The sequence below is a fragment of the Oryx dammah genome, unplaced genomic scaffold (assembly GCF_014754425.2).
Source record: "Oryx dammah isolate SB20612 unplaced genomic scaffold, SCBI_Odam_1.1 HiC_scaffold_5, whole genome shotgun sequence".
In the NCBI taxonomy this organism is placed as follows: Eukaryota; Metazoa; Chordata; class Mammalia; order Artiodactyla; family Bovidae; genus Oryx; species Oryx dammah.
The window spans coordinates 94,795,986-94,822,458 of record NW_024070189.1 but is presented as its reverse complement, the minus strand read 5'-3'; the positions used below and the strand labels follow the sequence as shown (position 1 = coordinate 94,822,458).

Below are 26,473 nucleotides of genomic sequence, written 5' to 3'. Positions count from 1 at the left end.
CTAGGGAGAGGATTCCAATCAGATCCAGAGTCCCTGAGTGGAAGCTCCACCACTCAGATCACTGGAGGTCATGCTGGCACATGGTCCATTGGTCCTGTGTTTTAAAGCCAGGGCTCGCTCAGCGCTGGGAACTGGGGTCAAGGTCAATATATGATCTGGGGCCAAGGGTCAGTTATGTGACTGGAAGTCAAAGTCATTCATGCCTAGGAACAGTTTGAGGGCAGGGGTCACTCAGCCCCATGGACAGGGCTCAGAATTCACTTATTCCTGAGACCTGGAGCCAGGGATGTCTGAGCCAGTGACTGCAGGACAAGCCCCATACTCACCCTGGTGACTGTTGGATCCAGGTCATCACAGCCAGGAAGGTAGCGCTCACATGCCTGGAAGGCAGCCTGGGGATCTGGGCTTATCACCAGCTCCTGAACATCTCCCTGGGGAGAGAGTGGGGGTTGGGGAAGGGGTCCACAGGCCAACTCCAATCCCCATTCCAAGCATCAAGGTCTCATGTTTTTCCACTCAAATCACCCCTGCTAAGTATAAGGAAGGGATAGACCCACCACAGCCCCAGAAATCCCTCTGCACCCCAAAACTGAGAGCAGGAAGATTCCATCAGGGTAATGCCAAACCACAAGCCACACCCCGCAACGTCTGTCCCATCAGAGGCACATTTGTTCCTTTTTTCTCAGGCACATGGCGACACCTACTGTGAGTCAGGTGCCCTTCAAGGTACCAGGGACAAGAAGGGAAACAGAAACTTTCCCAGTGGTCCACTGGTTACAAATCTGCCAGAGCAGGGGACATGGGTTCGATCCCTAGTCCAAGAAGATGCCACGCGCTGCAGTGAAATGAAATCCATGCATCACAACTACTAAAGCCCACGTGCCCTGGAGCCCGTGTTCCCCAACAAGAAAAGTCACCACAAGGGAAAGCCCATGCACAACAACCGGAGAGTAGCCACAGCAGCAACGGAGACCCAGCACAGCTGTAACAATAGACATTTTCTTTTTTAGAAAAAGAAGGAAACCAGATGATGAGTTCCCTGGATTTCTATTACGCACATGACAATCACTTCATTGAAAACACATCTGTCACAGAGCCTCACGACACCTTGCCCTGCTGGCAACACACACCATCACAACAGCCAGTGTGGTCATGCATCACAGTCTTATCCTCCCACCATAAGCCAAGCAGGTGTGTGCAGGCCAAGTCGCTTCAGTTGTGTCCAACTCTTCGTGACCCCATGGACTATAGCCCGATAAGCTCTTCTGTCCACGGGATTCTCCAAACAAAGATACTGGAGTGGGTTGCCATTTCCTCCTCCAGGGGATCTTCTCGACCCAGGGGTCAAACCCACGTTCCTCTTGTCTCCTGCATTGCCAGGCAGGTTCTTTACTAGGAGTGCCACCTGGGAAGCCTAAGCCTAGTACGCACCATCACAAATGATTGATTCGTGGTTTTACAGCCTCACAGCACACACCAAAGATGCATTAGAAGGGGCTCCCTTCTCTCAGCTTCCTGGTGCTGAATTGAAGCTGGATACTTCCCTTCTCCAATCTCTTCTCTGGATTCAGGCTGCAGACAAACCTTCCTTCAGCCCTCTGCCTCAGTTTCCCCATCACTGAAGTGAAGTGAAGTGAAAGTCACTCAGTCGTATCTGACTCTTTGCGATCCCATGCACTATACAGTCCATGGAATTCTCCAGGCCAGAATACTGAAGTGGGCAGCCTTTTCCCTTCTCTAGCGGATCTTCCTAACCCAGGGATCGAACCCAGGTCTCCCACATTGCAGGCGGATTCTTTACCAGCTGAGACACAAGGAAAGCCCAAGAATAGTGGAGTGGGTAGCCTATCCCCTCTTCAGCGGATCTTCCTGACCCAGGAATCGAACCAGGGTCTCTGCATTGCAGGCGGATTCTTTACCAACTGAGCTATGAGGGAAGCCCAATCCCTGAAAGGCTACCTCAAAAGTCTCCTCGCCAAGGTCCTGGGTCCCCAGCACAGTGAGTCCTGCTGTACTGATGAATCGAGGTCCCTGAGCCAACATGGGGAGCTGAGGTTCACAATCAGCCACCAGGGTCACCATCCCACCGTCCACACTGACTGCCACACGGTGCCACCTGCAAGAGCACAGTCTCAGTGGAGGGGTGCTCCTCACCCACCCTCCCGGGATCCCCCACCCTCCCCATATTCACCTGCCATCCGTGAGGTTGACCTGCTGGGGGAGGGGGCTGAAGGATTCACCTAGGAGGTCCAGAGCTGGCCCCAAGGCCAAGCCCAGCTGCCGGACACCACCCTCATCATAGACGGACAGAAGGACAGAACGGTTGGTTGGCTGGCCCCTCAGGGTGATCAGGATGGAGAAGTTCTCGGGAAAGTGCCCATCTGGGAGGACAGAGGGAAGGGGGCAGTTCATGCTGTGACCCCAGCTCCCAGGATGACCCAGAGCCCCTCTGGCCCCAGCTCACCTTGGAAGAGCTCCTGCGTGGGGACACCAAGTGTGCTGGTCTTGCCCACCCGGAATGCTCGGTCACCCTCCGGGGCCCTCTGGGGGCAGAGGCCGGGGCCCTCAGGGATCCCAGCCTGGCCCCCCCGCATGCCCAGCGCCTTCAGCACATCCACAGGATCTGCTAGGGAAAGAAGGTGGGTTGTGGGGCAGTTAGAACAAGCCCAGGACTCCGTTTGAGCAGCTCCAGTTTGGAGGACTCAGCATCCCCAACTGTGTTTATGGGTCGGGGGAATGAGCAGGCCTGGGACCTGTGATCCCCTCACCCCACCACAGCTGTTCCGGCCTCATCAGCCTGTTGACTCCTGTTTTTTTTCCCTCGGTTTTTGGTGAGAAGAAAAAAAAAAAAAAAGCTGACCTAGTTCTGGGATGAATCAAAGCTTCCTGGCCTGAGCCCCAGAGCCAGGCGGTCCCCCTCTCCACACTCCCCCGCACCATCTCCCTGGGGCTGCTTCCCAGGCCTGAAGCCCCCTTGCCAGGGGAAACCCGCTTAGAGAGGAGGGGCTCCTTCTGTATGTTCTTCCCACCTCTTGCCTTGGCTCCACTCCCTCGGACCTCCTCCCTCTGACCACCCTCGTCCATGACTTCCTCTGACAACCTTCACCCATGACTTCCTCCCCTGACCACCACCTCTCCTGGCTCCTCCCTCTGACCACCATCACCCAGGACTTCCTGTCTTTGACAACTGCCATGTTGGATCTCTTCCCTCTGACCACACTTTATCTGATCCCCACTGATTTCTGGCCATGCCCTCTGACCTTCCTCTGCCTGACCCTGACCGTCTCCTTCTGACTACCCCCTGACCTCTTTCCTCTGTCTATCCCAGTCTCTTTCAACCCATGACCTCCCCATTTTATCACCCTCTCTGACCTTCTCCTCTGACCACCTTTCCCTGATAACCTCCTGACTTCCTCCCTCTGACCCTCTCCCTCTCATCCCAGCAAAGAAGGAGACTGGTCCAATCAGATCTTAACCCAGGCTGTCCTGCCAGCCCCACCCGGTGCAGCTTCCAGTGCTAAATAGAACCACATGGCTTGGGCAAGGGTGGGCGGGGTCCTCCCCTGGGCCCAAAGCCCTTGCCTGATCCCCCTCCCCTCAGCAGACTGTCCCACTGACCCCCTGACCCAGCCTCTTGGCAGGAGCCAGATTCTGCCGAATCTGCCATGACCTCACCCTGGGGGCGGCTCGGCTGAGCTCACCATTGGGGAGCCAGGGTGAGGGGCCAGACTTGGGGGAGATCGGGGCTCAGATGTGGGCTTCCCATCTCCACTCCTCCTGGGTCAGATCCCGCGTTCACCAGACTACAGAGCCCTGTTCTAGCCTCAGCTCTCTCTTGCCCCAAACTTCTGCTATTTTTCCTTCTCTCCCCCTCCCTGCCTTCTCCGCATCCCACTCTCTGTGTCCAACTCTGAATCAGTCCCTCTCCCTCTCTCTTTTGCTAACTCACGCTCGCTCTCACTCTCTAGCTCTCTCTGTCTCTGCCTCTTGGTACTTCCCTGGTTCTCACATCTGTTTTTCTCTGCATGCCTCTCTCTATCTCTATGTGTGGATTACTCTCCCCATCTCTCTCTCTCTTTCTCTCTCTCTCTCTCTCTATGCATACCCACTCCCCACCAACTCTGCTGTTTCCACCAGCCCCATCTTTAATTGCCTGAATTGCCTGTTCTGTCGCTGGGCTGTCATTAAGAGGTATTTGGGTTACAGCCCCCTGGGGCTAAGATCTGGACTCCCAGGCTCTCCTGACCACAAGGGTCACTCTAGGGTGGAATAATCAGCCCAGCTACTCTCTCTCCAGGCTGGAGCCCCGGAGAGGGCTGAGATCCATGATTCCACCCAGCGTGGCTCTCCCAGGCTCTCTTTTCACCCAGACTCAGAAGGATCTCCCCTCGACCAACTGCTCAATCACATTTTAAAAGCCTTCCCCATCACCTAACCCAAATGTCTCCTACTTCAATCTGTGTTCCTTCTGTCGTGGCCTTTCAGAAACTAACTGCCCTTTCTTTTCATAGCTGGCTTGGTGACAAGGAAATACACAAGAGGCATTGAGTTCTGCCTGCAGGGCCAGGAGGTGGGGGTCTGTCAAGCACCCAGCTTGCCCTTCTCCCCATAGACTCTCCCCCATGCTGGTTAGGACCCCAGGGAGATGCTGGGTGGGGTCTAGGATCTGGAGGGAGGCAGGCAGGGATCAGGCTGGGACATGGCTGGGACCCCTCAGATGTGTAGGGGAGCTTATCTATGAATGTGCAAATATGTGTGCGTGCTATAGTGTATGTGGGTGGGGCTGTGCAAGCATGCGTATGACTCTATATGGTCCAGGGACCAGCTGAGCGTGTGCTTTGCGGTGTGTCTATGTCTGTGAGTATTTGGCCTATGATGGAGTGTTTAGGTGCAGTTCTTTTCTTGTTCTGGCATCCCAGCAGTGAGTCAGAGGTTCTGCAGGTGATTCAGGGAAATCGGTGATTGTTATAGCTCAAACTTGAGCGAGATACAAGCGTGGGGTTATCTGCGAGACTGCGGCCAAGTCAGCAAGTGGGTGACTGGTTGAGAATATTTACTGCTTTGTGTAGATGCCAGTGGGAGAACGTGTGAGAGTTTGAAAGTGTAGGCGGATGACAAAAGCTGTGGCCGTGTGGTAGACGGCTGATGGGGTTGCCTGGGCGTGGGCATCAGGTGTTTAACATTCTTGGTGTCCCAAGGGCCTTATATTCGGAATGCATCCCTGAGATCGCACGACTGTGTGGATGTGTGAGCGTGGGAATGGGGCATAGGCTAATATGGGTTCATCTGAGTGAGCAGGGACCTCTCTGAACTGCTGAGAAAGTGAGAAAGTTGGAGGGGCCAGGGTGCTTGGGTTGGGGATGGGCTGCGTCTGAGCTCACCTTAGTGGAGGATTACCGGGAGGGCCTGACTTGGGGTATCTTAGACCAGGGAAGCCCCCTTAATCACACTTGAAGAACCACGACCTTCCCAAAGCCCGGGGGACCCCCTCCCCAGAACCCTGAGGGGCGGGGCGTGGCGTCCTGCCAGAACCGCACAGCTGGGCGTGCGTCAGCGCTGACTCATCCGTCCGGCGGCCCCCGGGACCCCCTGGGGGCCCCTGAGAAATTTCTCGGGAAAAACACACGAGGCTTGCTCAGCTTGGGGTAGCAACTTCCACTTCCCCCGCCAACCGGCCCGCACTCCGCCCCTCCCTTCCCTGAACCCCGCCCCGTCTCGCCCCTCCCCAGGGCCCTCCCGAGGCCCTGTCCATGGTGCTGATCCCGGCTCTGGGGAGCGCTGGGTGGGGGAGGGGGGCAGGGATGGGGGGGAAAGGAGGTGGGAGCACGCTAACTGGGGTCAAAGGAGGAAGAGGAAGAATAAGGTGAAGCCATTTGGGGAGCCGCCAAGGGAGCTCTGAATCCCAGGTCAACCCTCTCCCCTACAAGTCCCCACCTACCACCCCCCTTAGAATGATCCTCAGGGGCAGTTATTTAGCTATGTATCCCCCAAGTCACAACCACAGCCCTCATAGCGTCACCCAGAGACACACAATCACACACATAACACGCGCGGTTATTCTTAAAAATCAGCCCCCCACACAGACACACACTCGCAATACAACTCAATCACAGATTCTCCCAGGGATTATCCCATCGCCCATATTCATACAATAGTCAACTCCCACTCTGAGCACACACATAATTTCACTCTAAATGCCCCCAAGCTCATGGCTGCGCACGCACACATACCTATAAATTGCATGCATTCCCATGTACACACCACGAAACAGGGTCACAGGTTTCCATGCCTCCCCAAACTGTCACACGCGCAAACCGCCCAGAGTCAAACACTAGCGCCCCACGCAACGTGCACACCCGCATTCCCCACTCCGCGGCGTCTTTGGGAGCCTCGCTGGACCCTGCACTCCAGGTCCTATTTCCCCTCTCCCAGCTCACCCGCCTGCGTCCGGGGCAGAAGCTGCAGAGAGGCCAGGAGCAGGCAGAGGCCGGCCCTCGGCTGGCCAGGGCCCCGGCGACTCCCCATCCCGGCGGGGCCCACACTCAAGGCGGGGAACCAGCCCGGGCGGCTGCGGGGCGCGGCGTCTCCTCGGGCTCGGTGCAATCCCTCCGCGGCCGACTCCACTCGGGATCCGCAGGAGACTGCCCGAGACCCCGCCCTGGCCTCGCCCTGCGCTCCAGCGCCCGGCCAGGCGGAGCTCAAGGGAGGGGGGGCAGCTGACAGCTGGTGTGGGGAATTGGGAAAGTTTGTGCTGAGCGCTGATTGGCCAGCTAAGGGTGGAGCCCTGGGCCTGGAGCTGGGCCCTTTTTGCCCCACCCCACAGTAGCGGAGAGTAAAAGAGCCAGCTTAAAACTAAATATTATTTAAAAATCTAAGATCATGGCACTTGGCCCCATGACTGCAGCCATGAAATCAGAAGACGACTGCTTCTTGGCAAGAAAGCAATGACAAACCTAGACAGTGTGGTGAAAAATAGAGACATTACTTTGCCGACAAAGGTCCCTATAGTCAAGGCTGTGGTCAGGTACAGTTGTGAGAGTGGACGGTAAGGAAGGCAGAATGCCAAAAATTGATGCCTTCGAAATGTGGTGCTTTAGAAGACTCCTGAAACTCCCTTGGACAAGGAGATCAAACCTGTCAATCTTAGGGAAATCAACCCTGAACACTGGTTGGAAGGACTGATGCTGAAACTGAAGCTCCAGTATCTGATGTGAACAGCCGACTCATTGGAAAAGTCCCTGATACTGGGGAAGATTGAGGGCAGAAGAAGAGTGTATCAGAGGATGAGATGTCTGAATGGCATCACCGATGCAATGGACATGAACTTGGGCAAACTTCAGGAGATGGTGAGGGACAGGGAGGCTGGTGTACTTCAGACCATGGGGTTGCAAAGAGTCGGCCACAGCTGGCCGACTGAACAATAGCGGTGGTGGAGGAGGGTCACTCCCACCTAGCCTTAAATTCCGGGGTCCCAGACTTTTTCTCCAAACAGGCCCTTGTCGAAGAGCTTAGTGGCTTCCAAACCTGCACCCTCCATCTAGGGCCTGGAATTAGAGGGTAGAGCTTTATACCAGATCCTTTGTCTCAGTCAGGCCCCTAAATGGGGTCCCAGTTCAGTTCAGTTCAGTTCAGTAGCTCAGTCATGTCCGACTCTTTGCAGCCCCATGAATCACAGCATGCCCAGCCTCCCTGTCCCAGCCTGATGCTAAATCCTCACCCACCTGTCTGACTCCACAATAAGGTACCAGCCTCACCCCCTGACTCCCCTGTGTGTGCTCAGTCATGCCTGACTCTTTGGAGACCTCATGGGCTACGACCTGCCAGGCTTCTCTGTCCATGGAATTCTCCATGCAAGAATATTGGAGTGGTTTGCCGTTTCCTTCTCCAGGGGATCTTCCTGACCCAGGGTGAAACCTGGGTCTCCTGCATCACAGGCAGATTCTTTGTTGTCTGAGCCACCAGAGAAACCCAAACTCTTAATCTTCAAAGAAAGCCCCCCACCTCCATCCTCGATGCTCTTCTCCCAGACTCAGATCCCAGCGGGATGTCCCAGGCAAAACCCCCGAATCGTTACACATTTCCCTATTAAATCAGGGAGTCTGGTCCTACCCTCAAGCAGGGCACTGCTGCAGGGAGGGGTGAACCCCTGTCATTCCTGGGGTGAGGCAGAACGCTCCCTTTACCCCACTGGCAACCCTCCCCCACCCCAGTGTGAGGAGGACCCAGGGGGTCAGGTCAGGCGGAGCTGTCTGTGCAGTTGAACAAGCGCAGACAGGCAGGATCTGAGCGAGCTTCCGCAGGGAGGAACCCAAGGGGCGTGTCCCGGGCCCTGAACTGCCCCGCCCCCAATGGGGAAGAGGGAGAAGCCTCCCTCCCGGCCTCTGACTCGTAGACAAAGAGACTCTGTGTCCCTGGGGAGGAGGGAGTGGGCACCCATCTGGCGTGCGGGGGAGGGGGGGCCTTGAGTGGGAGGAGGGGAGGGAATCTCCTCAAGTCACTTCTCCCTCTTCAGGGACACTGGAGACTAAGACTTCCCTAGCTGAAGACCCATAAAGTTCCTGCCCTGCCCTCTTTTGTTGAGAAGTTCTTCCTATAGTCTAACCTCATCTTCTGTCATTTCTATGCCCTTTCTCTCTTTGAAAGGACCCTTCTGGGACCACATTCTCTCCACCAGAGATTCTTTGCCCAGGGTAGAAACAGCAAGAGAACACCCCTGCTCATTCCCCATGCACCCCAACCACCCCCCCACCAGCCCTGAATAACTTATCATCATAATAAAAGCCCCCAATTATGAGTGTATTGGGGAGGAGAGGAAATATTTGACAGATAAAAATAAAGGACTATATTGAAGTTAAGGGATTCTCCCCCACCCCTACCCTCCCGCCCTGTGGCTGCCTGTGCAAGGTCAGTTCATAATCGAGGGATCCCAGGTTCCCTTCACGCTGCTGGGGATCAGGTGGAGGGTGCTTAGGAGAGAGGAGATGAGCGGATGACAGGTGGTGGGAGTCAGCTGCTGGCCAGTGGAGGTCACGAGTCCAGGGAGGAATCAACATGGCCGATGCACCCCGGACTGTACTCATCTCAGGATGCTCCTCTGGGATTGGCTTGGAGCTGGCAGTGCAGCTGGCTCATGACCCCAGGCAGCGATACCAGGGTAAGGGGGCCTGGGGGTGGGGAGGACAGGCCAGGAAAGACAGGAGTGGGCATGGTTTCCCAGGACCTCTCGGCTCTCCCCAACTATTTCCACTAGTCCATGCCTTCAGCTGCCTTGGTGAACTTGGGGAGAACCCAGAACACCAAGAGGCCCCCTTCCCACCTCTGCTTGTGAATCATCCCCCATGCAAAGAAAGTTTCTGATGCACCTATTTGGGTCTCAGGTTTTAGGTGTGGAAATACAGCTGCGAAAAAAAAAATAGACAAAAATCTGGGGGAGGAGAGGGAAGACAAATACTAAACAGATAATTTAATTGTATTATATGGCTAGTGCTGATGAGTGGTCAGAAGCAAAATAAAGGAAGCGGGGTGTGCATGTGTGATATTTTTAGAAGGGCTGGGTGGGGAGGACTTTTCTGAGGTTTCACTTAGGCATTCCCCAAAGATTCCCCTCCCCCACCCCTCCCCAGATTACTATTCAGTGATAAGCCTCTTAAGTGACCTTGACCTTGAGGGTTTGTGGCGGGGGGGGGGGGGGGGGGAGCGCTGTAGATCTAAAGACTTGGCCTCCTGCCGCTCTGGAGTCAATGGCCCCAATCTGCACCCCGCCCAGAACCTCTGACCCAGAGCGCACTGGAGTCGAAGCAGCCAAAGGGCCATTACTTAATAGGATGCAAGGATGAGGACATTGCCCCACTTGGCAAGGCTGCTTCTCCTAAGCACTCTCTCTGTCTTAGAGACATGCACAACTTTGGCAAAACCCACAGTCAGAGGAGCCTGGCGGGCTACAGCCTACGGGGTCGCAGAGAGTCGGATTTGACTTAGCAACTAAACAACGAGGATAAATTAGGCAAGAAACTTCATTTTGTTGAGACTTGGTGAGTTAATGGGGATAATAACATTATCTATGTGTTCTGATTACTACTGTTAAAAACAGAGCACCCCCAGATGTATGGCATACAACAGCTGTGATCACCTTTCTTGAGAGATTTACAAAGGCTATGAATTTGGAGAGCTCCGCTGGGCAGTTCAGGCTCAAGGTCAAAGGCTACAATGAGAACAGAGAAGACTGGAGCATGTCAGGGTTGGGCAGACATCTCTCCCTTCCAGCCATCTCAGGGCTGCTTCGTGTGGCCTTTCTGTCTGGCCTGGCTTGGGCTTCCTCCCAGCATGGTGGCCTCAGGACAGGGCTGCTATAGGGTGGCTAAAGGCTTCAAGAGTAAGTGTTCCAGCAAGCAAGGCAGAAACTGCAACAGAATCTCCAAAGCCACACAGTGTTACCTTTACCACAGTCTACTGATTCCCAGCTAGTCACAGGATTCAAGAATCAGATTTCATGTCCTGCTGGGTGAGAAGCTACATTGTAGAAGAGCGTGAGCAATAAAAGATGTTGTGGCCATCTTTGGAGAATAAGTCAATGACCTAATCATAGGGTTCCTGTGAGGATTAGAGTTAGCATTTATTAAAAGATGTTTAGCATAGTATATGGCACATAGTCGGAGAAGGCAATGGAAACCCACTCCAGTATGCTTGCCTGGAGAATCCCAGGGACGGGAGCCTGGTGGGCCGCCGTCTATGGGGTCGCACAGAGTCAGACACGACTGACGTGACTTAGCAGCAGTAGCAGCATGGCACATAGTAGGCATTCAATAAATTGCGATCTATGCTGATGATGTAAATGTGGCTATTCATACTTACATGTGCATATTTGCACATATGTTCACTTTATTTTTTTATTGGAGGATAAGGTGGTGCTAGTGATGAAGAACCCACCTGCCAATGCAGGAGACATGAGAGATACCGGTTCAATCCTTGGGTCAGAAAGATGCCCTGGAGAAGGAAATGGTAACCCACTCCAGTATTCTTGCCTGGAGAATCCCATGGACAGAGGAGCCTGGCGGGCTACGGTCCATGGGGTCACAAAGAGTTGGACACGAAGTGACTTAGCACAGCACAGCTGCTTTACAATGTTGTGTTGGTTTCTGCCATACAATGCAAATCAGCCACAATTATATTATATCCCCTCCTTCCCACTCCCATTCCTCTAGGTCATCACGGAATGGAGGCTGGGCTCCCTGTGTTATGAAGCAGCTTCCCACTAGCTATCTGTTTCATACACGGTAGTGTATATATGTCAATGCTACATTCTCAGTTCATCCTACCCTCTCCTCCCCCCACTGTGTCCATTCTCTATGTCTGTGTCTCCATTCCTTCCCTGCAAATAAGTTTACCAGTACTATTTTTCTAGATTCCATATATAGGTGTTAATATATAACATTTGTTTTTGTCTTTCTGACTTACTTCACTCCGTATAACAGGCATATGTCGACTTTAGATGTTCACGCATTTCTTTTCTCAAACCAATCTATTCTATGCTTATTTTATTGTCTCACCTACTGGTTTTGAATTCCTTGAAGGCATGCACTTTATCTTATTTCATGGGATAGCCTCTGCACCTCGAATAGGGCATAGGGTAGAGTGGATGTAAATAAATGTTTGTTAGATGGATGGATGGATGGATGGAGGTACATATAAATGTCTGTACATAAGCATGCATTTGTGATTGTATGGTGAATGTAGATGTATAAACCTATGGGTCTCCATTCCTCTGTGACATTCCTCAGGCAGTATCACAGGAACATGGAAGTTCACTCACAGGGTAAAGGAACCCCAGTGCCTGCTCCAACTCTGCTCTCTGTTCCCAGTGGTGGCCACCATGAGGGACCTGGGAAAGAAAGGGACACTGGAGGCAGCTGCTGGGAAAGCTCTGGGTGAAACCCTCACCGTGGCGCAACTGGACGTGTGCAGTGATGAGTCAGTGGCCCAATGTCTCAGCTGCATCCAGGGAGGGGAAGTGGATGTGCTGGGTGAGTCTGAGCATCCCCTGGGGTCACTTGCCTCCTCCTTGGCCTAAGCAAAGATCCTCAGTCACACCAAGCCCTCTCCAGTGTCTGGGAACCAGCCCTCTTGTTTCACCAGTAACCTGAGGCAGTGTACGGAAGGGGTAGACCAGTTGACTAAGAGCCCAGGATCCCATTCAGTTTATTAAAGAAACAAAAAAAAAATTGAGATCTGGGAATAGGGTGAATTTTTTTAACGGAACTTCTCACGTATGAAGAAAACCATACGTGGTTGGGGAAATTAATTTGATGAGTCATTGAGGGAAAGGAGCATGATGAAGAAGCAACTCATGGTCCCTAAATGGTCCTCTAAGGAGGGGAGGATATGGCTGTTTTGATGCAATTTGGGGTCAGAGCTGAATTGCTCATGCACTGAAGGAGAGGCTGTTCCCAGCAGTCCTCCCCACCCAGGGTTAAGAGGCCCCTATAACAAACGCTAAACTGTATTTAAAGATTTTCAAGGATCCACATTTGTCTGCCCTAGATACCCTGGATTAACCCCAGACTTGGAGTGGGGGAGGGGTGGGACAATTTAGCAAGTGTCCCTGGGAGAGTGACCCTAGAAGGGTTGAGGGACTTCAAAGTAACCCTCACTCCTACCCCGCTTAGTGAATAATGCTGGAGTGGGCCTGGTGGGGCCCTTGGAAGGGCTCAGCCTAGCTGCCATGCAGAACGTCTTTGATACCAACTTTTTTGGGGCTATCCGTCTGGTCAGAGCTGTGCTTCCTGGCATGAAGAGGAGGCGACAGGGCCACATTGTGGTGGTCAGCAGCGTCATGGGGCTGCAGGGTGAGTCCTGAGGATCCAATGCTGGGAATCCTCCCAGTGTCTGACCCTCCCCCAGCTGGAAGGATGGCAACTAGGTTTTAACTCATATTCCCTAAATAGGACTGCATTGAGAAGAATACTGAACTTCAGGAGGAAAAAGTCCTGGGATAGATAAATTATGTCTAACATGGTACAGGAGTAGACAGGGCTGGTATACATACTGCCAATGGCCATCCACATCCATTATCAACCCCACTCCTGGAGACCTCCAAAAATCTCTTCCAACCATCCCACAAAACTCAAAGGAACCATCAGCACTCCTCCTGAGACTCCTTCTTGCCAGACCCCAACCAGACCCCAGAGATGTCTAGATCTGGGACTCTGAGGTTCTGTAGGAAAGAGAGTGGTGATTGACTAGAGATGTCTGCTATAGGCCTACTATGGAGGCCACCTACTTGCCATCCTTGTGCCTGGCTCCTTCCTCCTCAAACCTCTCTCAACTTCCTTCCTCTCCCTGGAAGTTTCCTTGGAGCTGCCCCTCTCTCCAGCAGCCCCCTAAGGAATCCATCCTACTTGTAACCTTGACATGGAAAATCTGCATTTACCCAGCTCTCTGGTCCCTCTTCCAGCTACACTCCCTGACTTTGGGGGGACACATGCACTGTTCAATAAAGTGGCCAATAAAGACCCTGGGGAGTGGGGCTTGTCCTTATGGATCCCAGGAATCCCATGACCAAGCAGCCCAAGCGTTTAGAGGATGGAGGGAAATAGGAGAGTTCCTTGGACTAAGGATGGATGGAACAATGCAAAGAAGAGATGGGACCTGGCACCCCAACTTCATCCTGACCCCACATGGTCCCATAATACACTTCCATACACCCATCACATTGGCCCCAGATATCCTCTGATCCCTAAATCCTCTTTGCTCTGTCTCCTAAGACCCCATCCCTCTGGACCCACCAAGCCCACCACCCAGACCCCCAAAGGGCCTGCCTTCCTGTCATCCTCTCAGGTGTTGTGTTCAACGAAGTCTACGCGGCCTCCAAGTTTGCCATGGAGGGGTTCTTCGAAAGTCTGGCTGTCCAGCTGCTACAGTTCAACATCTTGTGAGGCGGGCATTTGGGCAGTGATGGGGGGATGGAGGCAGTGGCAGGACAGACAAGGGGAGAGGAGTAGCAGAGGAGATGGGCGGGAGCAAGGAGGCATGAAATAACAATGGGAGGCGTGGGGAGTGAGGAGAAAAGAGGGACAGTATTGGAGACTTTCCTGGCAGTCCAGTGGTTAAGACTTCACTTCCAATGCAAGAGGCATGGGCTCAATCCTCGGTCAGGGAACTAAGATCCTACATGTCAGGCAGCCACAAAAAAAAAAAAGAAAAAAAAAAAAAAAACAGAGAGAGACAGCATTAGACAAAACGGGGTGTCTGGCATTTGGAGGGCACCAGACTCTCTCCCCTCCCCCTTTTCTCAGCATCTCCCTGGTGGAGCCAGGCCCGGTTGTCACAGAATTTGAGGGCAAGCTCCTAGAGCAGGTTTCCACGGCCGAGTTCCCAGGCACCGACCCTGACACCCTGAGCTACTTTCGAGATCTGTACCTCCCAGCCTCCAGGGAGCTCTTTCACAACGTGGGACAGAGCCCACAGGATGTAGCCAAGGTGAGGTGGGGCCTGGAGCCCCAAGACATGGCTCAGGTATGTGAGGGGGCCCCTCCCTACAGAAACCCTGCCCCTCCTTGGGTCCCAGAGCTCAAGGCTCCACCCCACAGGTCATCGTCAAGGTCATCGGCTCGGCCAGACCACCTTTGCGCCGACAGACCAACAGCCGCTACACTCCACTGACTGCACTCAAGGCCATGGACCCCTCTGGCAGCCTGTATGTGCGAACTTCCCACTGCCTGCTCTTCCGCTGGCCACGCCTTCTCAAGCTTGGCCTTCGGTGCCTGGCCTGCAGCTGCTTCCGCACCCCAGTGTGGCCCCGATGAACAGAGCCTCACCCAACCCTCCTCACCCCTGAACAACCAAGCCTCTTTAGTTCACACCCCTCTCTGGATGTGCAACCCTTCACTCATTCATTCATTCATTCAACAAACTCTGCCTGACACATTTTTGTGTCTGGGCATTGCTGGAACCCCAGAGAGCACTCAGCCTCCAGGCACAGACCCCTCTGTGGTCAAGGCTAGGAGCAGAGAGAGCGGACTCTGGGATCCTGGCATCCTGGGCTGAGGGGCCCAGATCAGAGAGCTGGAGTTGTGTCTGGGAAGGCAAGGAAGGCTTCCTGGAGGAGGGGGCATTGTCCCTGGACCTTGAAGGATGAAACAGGCTGTCTCAGTCAACCTCTGGACTTCATTATCTTCAATGTGGGGATTTAGGAATGATCCAAACATCCCCATCCCTCCTCCCCTCCTACACACACACTCAAAACTGGTTTGACTAAGGGGTTTCCAGACTTCCTGGTCACATACTCTATCAGGACGGCTTCCCAGGTGCTGTTAGTGGTAAAGAACCTGCCTGCCAACGTAGGAGATGTAAAAGATGAGGGTTCGATTCCTAGGTTGGGAAGATCCCCTGGAGGAGGACATGGCAACCTACTCCAATAGTCTTGCCTGGAGAATCCCCATGGACAGAGAAGCCCAGTGAGCTACAGTCCATAGGGTCACTCATGAATGAAGCAACTTAGCATGCACGCATTCCATCAGTAAAATGTGTTTGCAGACACACCAGCAATGTATGTACATTTTTTCATAAAATATATATTTGCAACTAATAGTAACCACTGTAAGTAATAAAGCTCAATTCCTCATGTATAAATAAAAACATTAAAAAGAAATAGGGCCTTTCTCACACCTATTAGCATGACTACATTTTTTTAAGTGCCCAGAAAATAGCAAGTGTTTGCAATGATGTAAAGAAATTGGAACCCTGTGCACTGTTGGTGGGCATCCCGGATGGATCAGCAGGTAAAGAATCCGCCTGCAATGCAGGAGACACAGGAGACTCAGGTTCAATCCCAGGGTTGGGAAGACCCCCTGGAGGAGGAAATGGCAACCCATTCTAGTATTCTTGCCTGGAAAATCCCATAGACAGAGGAGCCTGGCAAGCTACAGTACATGGGGTCGCAAAGAGTCGGACATGACTGAGCACTTGGCACATTAGGCATTAGGCAGGCACTGTTGGTAAGAATGTAAAATGGTGCAGCCACTATGGAAACTGGTATGGCAGTTCCTCAACCAATGAAATGAAATTATCACATGACTCAGCAGTTCCATCCCTGGGTATTACCCAAAAGAATTGAAGAGATATTGTACACCCATGTTCAGAACAGCATTGTCCACAATAGGGAAAATGTGGAGCCAAGCCAAATGTCCATCAACAGATGACTGAATAAACAAAATGTGATCCATCCGTGCGAGGGAATATTTATTCAGCATTCAAAAGGAAGGAAATTCTGACAATGCTAAAACATGGATGAAACTTGAGGACATTATGCTGAGCAAAAGAAGCCAGACACAAAAGGATAAACACTGTATGATTCCACTTATATGAGGTCCCTAGAGGAGTCAGATTCAAAGAGACAAGGTAGAATGGTGGGTGCCAGGGGCTGGGAAATGGGGGAGTGGAGAGTTAATGGTTAATGGCAGTAGAGTTCCAATTCTGCAAGATGAAGAAAGAGTTCTTGGAGATGGATGGTGGTGGCAGTTACACAACAATGTGAATGTACTTATCACTAACGAACTGGAGGGGCTTTGCTCGTGGCCCAGTGGTAACGAATCCACCTGCCAATGTGGAAGACATGGGTTCAAGCCCTGATCAGGGAAGATCCCCCACACCACGGAGCAACTGGGCCTATGTGCCACAACTGTTGAGCCTGTGCCCTAGAGCCTGGGAGTCACCATTCCTGAAGCCCGAGAGCCCGAGAGCCCGAGAGCCCATGCTCTACAAGAGAAGCCACTGCAATGAGGAGCCCAAGTACCAGAGCTGGAGAGAACCAGAGACTAGAGAGAGAGCAGTCCTTGCTCACTGCAGCTAGAGAAAGGCTGCACACAGCAATGAAGATGCAGCAATGCCAAAAGTAAGTGAGCAATTTAAAAAAATCTAGTCAACTATACACTTAAAAATAGTAAAGAGGGGCTTCCCTGGAAGTCCAGTGGTTAAGACCCCATGCTCTCCATGCAGGGGGTGCAGGTTCGATCCCTGGTCAGGGAACTCAGATCCTGCATGCCTCAGCCAAAAAAAAAAAAAATAGTGAAGATGACACATTTTGTATTGTATATACTTTGCCACAATTTAATCTTTTTTAAAACCAATAAGGATTCCATCTGAACCCTGAGACAAATGTCCCCCAAGTTTCTTGGCCCTCCTCTTGAGAATTCGGAAGCAAATGGACTCTGGGTGTAAATGCGGACTTTGCCTATCATTCAGTGGGTGGCCCTGGGCAGGTGACTCCCCTGGTGTCATCTTCTACCAAGCAGGACTAGCAATAAAGTGCTGAAACCAAAGTCCTCTGGACTGTTTCATTTCGCTTGGAATACTTGTGGCTTGGGGTTCAATAACCACCTTGGAATGCCAAGCTCCAGGCAAAGTTCTTTAATTAAAGTTGGCTCGGCAGCCTTATGAGATGGGGTCACTCAGAACATCCCCAGTTTCAAGAGACGGGGGTGGGAGGGGTGGGCAGAGGCAGGAATCCAGTCTGGGGCCATCCAACTCCGTCTATGCTGGTCTTTAGAACCTCTTCCAATAAAAGGGAAACTGAAAGGAAAATCCCAGATCCTCAGAAGAGATCTTTTTGAGTCAGTGCGGGGGCTACTCAATATTTTTTCAAATCAGTTCCTCCTTTCTGCTCCCTCTGTACTGGATTTTTGAACAATGTTAGAATACCTGCAAAAGAATATCTGAAAGTAGATAACGGTGATGGTTGCACAAGCTTATGAATCCACCCAAACCCACCGAATTGTGCACTTAAACAGGGCAATGTTTGTGGCATATAAATGATATCTCAATTAAAACAAATGTTTTTTGGAGTCTATCTGCAGAGGACAAGGGTTCAATCCCTGGTCAGGGAACTAAGATCCCCATCATGCTGTACATGATCCCCACATGCATGTGGGGCTCAGAGGGTAAAGAATCTCTCTGCAATGCAGGAGACCTGGGCTCTATCCCTGGGTTGGGAAGATTCCCCTGGAGAAGGGAATGGCTACCCACTCCAGTGTTCTTGCCTGGAGAATCCCATGGATAGAGGAGCCTGACAGGCTATAGTCCATTAGATCGCAAAGAATTGGACATGACTGGACAACTAACACTTCCATTTTCATCCCCATAATTTAACTTCACGTGACCTGAATACTGATTTTTTTAATTAATTTTTATTGTAATATAGTATTCACCTGTGATGTAGGAGATGCAGGTTCGATTTCTAGGTCTGGAAGATCCCCTGAAGAAAGAAACAGCAACCGACTCCAATATTCTTGCCTGGGAAATCCCACAGACAGAGGAGCCTGGCAGGCTACAGTCCAAGGGATCACAAAAGAGTCAGATGCAAATTAGTGACTAAACAACAGCACAATTGTGTTAGTTTTTGCTGTACATCAGAGTGAATCAGTTATACATATACATATTCTTTTTTATCTTTAAATCTTTTTCCCATTCTTTTTTAGATTCTATTTCCATATGGGCTTCCTGCGGCACAGTGGTAAAGAATCCACCTGCCAAAGCAAGAGACCCAGGTTAGATCCCTGAGTTGGAAAGATCCCCCGGAGATGGAAACGGCAACCTGCTCCAGTATTCTTGCCTGAAAAATTCCAAGGACAGAGGAGCCTGGGGGGCTACAGTCCATGGGGTCACAAAAAGCTGGACACAGCTGAGCGACTAAGCACATAGGTCATTACAAGTAATTGAGTAGGTCTCCTATGCCAATTTTTAAATTAAATTAAATTTTAAAAATAATAGGTGAGGGACTTCCCTGGTGGTCCAGTGATTGAGAATCCTTCTTCCAATGCAGGGGACTCGGGTTTGACCCCTGGTCAGGGAACTAGATCCCTCGTGCCACAGCTAAAAGGGCCCATGTGCGAAACTAAGACCAGGTGAAGCCAAATAAAATAAATAGATACATAAACACTGGGCTTCCCAGGTGGCGCTAGTGGTAAGGAACCCATTTGCCAATGCAGGAGACGTGGGTTTGATCCCTGGGTCAGGAAGATCCCCTGGAGGAGGGCATGGCAACCCACTCCAGTATTCTTGCCTGGAGAATCCCCTGGACAGCGGAGCCTGGCAGGCCCCAGTCCATAGGGTCGCACAGAGTCAGATACGACTGAAGAGAATTAGCACACACAAACATTTAAAATAAAATAAAAAAGAGTAGATGAAACACACATATGCGAAAGGTCTTTAACCAGGAGGCTCACCCAAGGATTAGATCAATCAATTTCCTTCACTCCGGCTTCCAGTTGCATTGGGTTCTGCCAGTGGGAGGCATCAGCAGGAGGTCAGGGGGTGGGAGGGGAAAGACCAGGGTGTTTGTCCCTTCCATGCAGAGTCCCTGTGGATTTGAAGCATCTGTCCATCTCAGGCCCTGACTCCAGTTTCTGAGGACCACTCCCTTCTTTTGCCCCTTTCAGCTAAAGATAGTGATGGGACCCCATGGTTAGCAGCACAAAGGCACTGCGTTATCCTCCATTAGGCTCCCGACCCCAGGCCCTTCCTTTAAGCGTTATGCCTGTCCCCATCATTCCCCAAATTACCCACTGTGAGTGTGCTAACTCTTCCCACCTGGGACGCTGACTGATGGAACAATCTGTGCACTTGGCAAGGCAGAGGAGCAAAGTGCATACACAGTAGCCTACCGTCAGACTCTACCATTAGAACGTTATTGATATGGCTGCCTGTCTCACCCCAAAGGGCTCCTCTGCCCTGACTTTTATGATTTTCCAGTATTTCCTTGCTTTAAAAAAAAAAAAAAAGAACTCCGATTTTTTTTTAGGACTTCCATATTGGTACAGTGATTAAGGATCCACCTTCCAATTCAAGGGACCTATTCAACCCCTGGTTGGGGAACTAAGATCCCACATGCCTTGGAGCAAGCCGTAACTACTGAGCCTGGGCACTCTGGAGTCCATGAGCCACAACTCAAGAGAAGCATACCTGCCACCACTGAGACTCAACACAGCCTAATTAATTAATGTAGAACCTCCTTTAGAACTCTCCTCAATATTCTGCGATAACCTCTGCGGGAAAAGTATTGGAAAAAGAATGGCTATATGCGTATATATAACTGAATCACTTTGCTGTACACCAGAAACTAACATAACATTGTAAAGCAACTATACTCCAACACAAAATAAAATCTGTATTTATAAAATGTTTTTAAAACTCCCTTAAGTAAATTATTTTAAAATACACAGTTACCTCCTTACCAAGAAGGAAGAGCCATCATACCCAGGATGAGTGAAGCTGAACTTGATTTTTATTTGCAGGTGGGGCAGACAGTATTCCAAACCCTGTTCACACAGATTTTTTTTTTTTTTTTTTGGCTGCTCTATGTCTTCATTGCAGCTCACAGTCTTTCTCTAGTTGCAGTGAGCAGGGGTTGCTCTTCATTCTAGTGCGCAAGTGTCTCATTGCAGTGGCTTTCTTGTTGCAGAGCATGGGCTCTAGGCACGTGGCTTCAGTAGTTGTGGAGCACAGGCTTGGCTGCCCTGCGGCATGTGGGATCTTCCCAGACCTGTGTCCCCTGCATTGGCAGGCGGACTCCTAACCACTGGACCACCACGGAAGTCTCCGTATAGACTCTTGGAACAAGAACACACCAGACCTTCTCTCCCAGCTTCCCTTGCAGCTTGAGGGCAAGCATGTGACCCTGATCCCACTCTGTAGATGCACAGGATTTAGAATGGAGAGCTGCCCACCTGGAGGAATGATCAGGAAGAGGAGGGGGCAGAAGGGATGCAAGTGTGGCATCACCAGTGTTGGCAACAAAAGCCGGAGCTGCTGGCTGGTTCCAGGAGGTGATTTAAACTGTGGTCTTAGCTGCAGTCCTGCCCTCACTTTGTCCTTTTCCATCTTCCGAGGCTAGTGATCCTATGAGCCCCCAGTATCCACCCAAGAAATTCCTCTGCAGCTTAAATCACCTTGAGTCAGTTTCTGTTGTGAATCAGGAAGAATCATCATCAATCCAGAGAGCAACTCTACAAACAAATGCAGAGCCTCCCTGGTGACTCAGTGGTAAAGAATCCACCTGCCAATGGAGGAGACATGAGTTCAATCCCTGGTCCGGGAAGATCCCACATGCCACAGAGCAACTAAGCCCGGGCATCACAACTACTGAGCCTGTGCTCTAGAGCCCTCTCGCCCTAGAGCCTGCAACAAGAGAAGCCACCACAATGAGAAGCCCACGCGTGGCAACTAGAGAATAGCGCCTGGCTTGCTGCACCTAGAGAAAGCCCACCAACAGCAAAGAAGACCCAGTCAAAAATAAATAAATAATTTACAAAACAATTGCAGTGGGAAGAGAAAGGCTGCTATTAAATTCTAGGTGGATGCTACCACTGACCAGCAGAGACTGGTCAAAGCTCAGAAGGTGATAATAACCAGCCTACCTTTGACTCTTGATTTCTACACTCACACACCAACCCCCCCCATCCCATCTTCCCATCTTAGCAAAAATAAGTCCATCCTAACTGCTCAAGCCAAAAATCTTGGCATTATCTCTACTTTCTTTCACACCTCATAGATGATCTATCAGGAGATCCTGTTCACCTGATCTGCAAAATATTCTCAGAACCAAGTACTTCAAAACACCTTCTTGGCCTCCAGCCTAGTCCAACCACCAAGATTTCTCACCTAGAATATTGCCCCAGCCTCCTCCCCTTCTGCATTTTCCTCCCTACAATATAGTCTCCAGACAACAGCCCAGAGGACCCTTAAAAATATCTTTCAAATAGTTAAAACATTCACAGTGCTTTTCAAAATAAAAAAAATACAAAAGAACATACCTAAAAATAAAAAATACATATTAAGAAATATTTTTAAGCCATTCTCTGACCCTCCTCGTTACTCAGCTACCCAGTTTCTGATTCCCCACCCCTGCCTATTATGACTTTCATGAGTTATTTATCCAGATTTTCTTTCTGAATATACAAGGGAAAAAAAACCCTAATGAATGGATAAATGAACTGTGATATATACACACAAAGGAATAGTATTCAGCCTTTAAAAGGAAGGAACTTCTCTGGTGGTCCAATGGTGAGGAATCTGCCTTTTAATGCAGGGTAGATGGGTTCAAGCCCATGTAAGGGAACTAAGATTCCACGTGCCACCAGGCAACTAAGCCTGCATGATGCAATTAGAGAATCCCACGCACTGCAACAAAGACCCAGAGCAAGCAAAATTTTAAAATAAAAGGGAAGGAAATCCTGACCTGTGCTACAACACAAATGAAGCTTGAAGACATTACACAGATGAACCTTGAAGACATTATGCCAAGTAATACAAGCCAGATGTCAAAGAACAAATACATTGCGTGATTCTATTTATATGAGGTACCTAGAATATGTAAATTCATAGACAGGAAGTAAAATAGTGGTTCAAAGAGTCTGAGGAATGGGAATGGGGAGTGAGGGTTTAATGGGGATAGAGTTTCAGTTTGGGAGGATAAAAAGAGTTCTGGAGATGGATGGTGGTGGTGGGTCAACAACAATATGAATGTACTTAATGCCTGTGAACTGTACACGAAAAATGATCAAAATGGTCAATTTTATGTTGTGTGTATATTACCACAACTTTAAAAATAAGGGGGCTTCCCTCATGGTTCAGTGGTTGGGACTGTGCCCTACCAAGGCAGAGGGGCATGTATTCCAATCCTGGTCAGGGAACTAAGATTCCACATGCTGCAGGGGTGCAGCCAAAAATAATACAAAAATATTTTTTTTTACTTAAAAAAAAATTCTCAAATACTGCCTACATTTAAAAAATAAATAAAAATAAATGTGTAGCATTTTAGTGGAAAAAACGAATATACACTTTTAAAACTTTTTCACAAAAAGCAACATACTATACACATAAGGGTGAGGAGTGAAGTGAAGGGATCCTTCCTTGAGTATGTCCTGGGAGTTTTCCCACATCAGCCGGAGCAGACTTCCTCATTCTTTGGTTCAGCCGTAATATATTCCATTGTGTAGATGGAGGGTAATTTATGCAACTGGTCCTGGAGTTCATGAAGAATCTTAGGGTTTCTCTGCAACCTTTGGCTATGATAGAAATGGCTGCAACGAATAACCTTGTGTTTATACATCATTTCACACATGTGCAAGCATTTCTATCATGGGATTTCTTGGCCAAAGATGCTAAGCATTTGTAATCTTCATGAACATCGTCAAATTCATCTCTACTGGGGAGGACTGAAGTCCATATATTAATATGCTCACTTTTTAACAGCTCAACCATATTGAGTATCGTTTTGCCAATCTAACATGTAAAAATTGGTATCTCACATTCCTCTTATTTTAACTTGCATTACTCTTATTAAGAGCAAGGCCCAGTTTCTTTTAATGCATTAAAGAACCCTTGTGTTTCATTTTTTTGTGAACATTCTGACTACACCATTTGCTCAATTTTTTCCTATGGGATTTGCATATTTTGTGTAAATATATAAATTTATATTTATATGTTTATCATTAATTCTTAGAAACTCTTTACATATTATAGACATTAAGGGGTCTATAATATGAAGTACAGTTATGTTTTCCCAGGTTTTTTTAACTTTTCTGTGGTGGCATTTGGCCCTTTTTTTTTAATGAAGGTGCATTTGTTTATTTATTTATTTATTTAGACTACATTGGGTCTTCCTTGCTGTGCTGTGGTGAGCACAGGCTACTCTCTAGGTTCAGTGCGTCAGCTTCTCATTGCAGTGGTTTCTCTCGTTACAGGGCATGGGTTCCATCCAGGGCACACAGGCTCACTAGTCGTGGCACTTGGACTTAGTTGCCCTGCACCATGGGGAATCTTCTTAGACCAGGGATGGAGCCCATGTCCCCTGCACTGGCAGGCAATTTCTAACCACTGGACCACCAGAGAAGTCCTGGCCTTGTTTTTATGTTGTGGAATTATTCACCTTTCTTCTCCTTGTTACTTTTGGATTTCAAGTCATAGTAACAAAGAGCATCCTCAGACTAATTTGCTAACACAGAAAGAAAATGCCCCTCCCTTCTTCAAAATTCTCCACGGCTCCTTCTCTTAGACAAATCCACAATGATGAGGCCTCCTACATGATCTGATCCCTGAATATTCATCTCAAATTATCTCCATCACTCTCACCATCGCTCACTCCAGTCTCGGAACACAGGCCTCCTTGCTGTTTCTTAAACCTCCACACACACTTCCGCCTCAGGGCCTTTGCACTTGCTGTTTCCTCTGCCTAGAACACTTTTCCCAAATACCCGCAGGTCTCCCTCCTTGATCTCATACAGGGACTCAGAGTGCCCCTCCCTGATCACCACAAGATGGCGCAAGCAGCTTCATTGTATGCCTTGGACCTGCTTTATTTCTCACCACCTGACATATTGTTTCGTGCCCATCTCCACCCATTAGAACATCGACTCCACGGGGAGGAGACTGTTTGTGTGCTCAGTTGCATCACCAGCACCTATGGTACACGGTTGCTTGTTGTTCAATCACCAGGTCACATCTGACTCTTTGCGACCCCATGGACTGTAGCTCACCAGGCTCCTCTGCCCATGGAATTCTCCAGGCAAGAATACTGGAGTGGGTAGCCATTCCCTTCTTCAGGGGATCTTCCCGACCCAGGGATTGAATCAAGGTCTCCTGATTTACAGGCAAATTCTTTACTGTCTGAGCCACCACGGAAGCCCTGAGATACTCTGATTTCAGCCTCAATACCACTTCCTCCAGGAAGCTTTCCTTAACTCCTCAGACTAAATGGGTTAGCAGGCTCCTCTGGGCTCTCACATCTGCTTATTTATGAGTAGTTCTCCCTAACCTGGCTGTGAGCTCTTTGGGGACACATATTATTGAAATTCCATGGTGCTTTTAAACCCAGTAATCAACCCCAAATGTGATTGCTAAATTATTCTTTCTCCTCTGTTGGCAATAAGCTTCCCTGGAAAACTCTGACAGACTTCAGAGACCGCCTTTGACCAGCAGAGAAGGCATGGGACCCCCGTAGGAAACAGGAAGCAAAGCCAGTTCTTGAAGCTCTGAGGAAGCCAAGAAATGGCCCAAGGAGCCTGAGCTAGGACTGGAAGTGACTAAACTGGCCACATCCTGGCCATCCCTTCCGCACTGAGAAGCTCCTGACTGCCCCTACCTGAGCAATCAACCGTACCTCTCTGAGCGTCAGTTTCCTCATCTATAGAATGGAGCAGTTGGTGGAAAGTCCCACCAAGCGCAGGAATCCGTAGGTGTGCTACAAATGACAACTATCCGTTGTTATGTTGTTATGGGTGTTATTCCCTGTCTCCTGGGTCCTTCCCGGCCTTTCCCGGGAAGCCTCGGGCTGGAAGCCCAGGCGGAGGGGGACGAAAACAGAGGCCACAGATCCGTGCAAAGCCGCTCCTCCCGCCTCGGCCTCCTTTCGGCAAGCCCGGAGTCCCAGGGAGGGAGGGGGAAGGAGGGCGGAATCAGCGGCGGCGGCAGCAGCTGCTCGGCTCTCCGCCAAAGTTCCCTCCCTCCGCCACGGACATTCCTGCGGGAGGAGGCCGAGCGCTACTCAGCGTCTGGCCGGAGGTTCGCGGGCGCCCTCTCGTGGCCAAGTTCAAGAGGTTGGACTTGATCACTGGTGGCTGCCGAAGACGTGGGTGGAACCCGTGGCTGCTCTCCCCAGTTCCTACCCTTCTTTTTGTTTTGTTTTTAATCGAAGTAGAGTTGATTTACAGTGTCTGTGTTAGTTTCTGGTGTAGAGCAAGGTGATTGAGCCAAAGGCTTCTCTGGTGGCTCAGATGGTAGAGAAGCTGCCTGTAATGCTGGAGACCCGGGTTCCATCCCTCGGTCGGGAAGATCCCCAGGGGGAGGAAATGACAACCCCCTCCAGTATTCTTGCCGGGAGAATCCCATGGACAGAGGAGCCTGGCGGGCTACAGTCCATGGGGTCGCCAAGAGTTGGGCACCACTGAGAGACTAACTCTTTCATATACATATAAGCATATTCTTTCTCATATTCTTTTTCACTATTTCTAAGCCTTTATTGAATATGTTACAATATTGCTTTCTGTTTTGTTGGATTTTGGCCCCCAGACATGTGAGCTCTTAGCTCCTCGACCAGGAAAGTGAAAGAAAATTAAAGTCACTCAGTCGTGTCCGACTCTGTGCCACCCCATGGACTATACAGTCCATGGAATTCTCCTGGCCAGAATACTGGAGTGGGTAAGCCTTTCCCTTCTCCTCGACCAGGGATGGAACCCAAACCCCCTGAATTGGAAAGCAAAGTCTTAACAATGGACCAACAGGAAAGTCCTCTCCATTATGATTTATCACAATATATTGACTGTAGTTCCCTATGTTATACAACAGGACCTCATTGTTTATCCATTTTATTGATATATATATATATTAGTTGTTTGCATCTGCTAATTTGGGCTCCCTCTTAAGTCCAGATTTCGAGGCACAGTTCCATCTATTAACTTGCTGTGTGACCCTGAGTGAGTCACTT

At 50.2% G+C, this 26,473-nt stretch overlaps 2 protein-coding genes across 2 annotated transcripts in view; one reads left to right on the top strand and one right to left on the bottom strand.

Annotated features, from left to right (window-relative positions):
* COL5A3 (collagen type V alpha 3 chain) overlaps nucleotides 1–6,686 on the bottom strand; it is a 45,532-nt gene extending 38,846 nt beyond the window's left edge. Inside the window, exons 1-5 of the mRNA XM_040240760.1 lie at nucleotides 6,438–6,686; nucleotides 2,465–2,623; nucleotides 2,192–2,381; nucleotides 1,960–2,116; nucleotides 312–431 (exon numbers count right to left, since the gene is read on the bottom strand). Of these exons, the coding sequence (XP_040096694.1) occupies nucleotides 312–431; nucleotides 1,960–2,116; nucleotides 2,192–2,381; nucleotides 2,465–2,623; nucleotides 6,438–6,525 (714 nt within the window). The 5' untranslated portion in view covers nucleotides 6,526–6,686. The remainder of the gene's footprint in view (nucleotides 1–311; nucleotides 432–1,959; nucleotides 2,117–2,191; nucleotides 2,382–2,464; nucleotides 2,624–6,437) is intronic.
* A 2,365-nt stretch (nucleotides 6,687–9,051) lies between these two features.
* On the top strand, nucleotides 9,052–15,640 carry RDH8 (retinol dehydrogenase 8). The gene is made up of 6 exons (XM_040240759.1): nucleotides 9,052–9,154; nucleotides 11,859–12,020; nucleotides 12,663–12,842; nucleotides 13,834–13,927; nucleotides 14,292–14,475; nucleotides 14,586–15,640. Exons 1-6 carry the CDS (start codon nucleotides 9,052–9,054, stop codon nucleotides 14,799–14,801), a joined length of 939 nt encoding a protein of 312 aa, XP_040096693.1. The 3' UTR covers nucleotides 14,802–15,640.
* The last annotated feature ends 10,833 nt before the right edge of the window (nucleotides 15,641–26,473 follow it).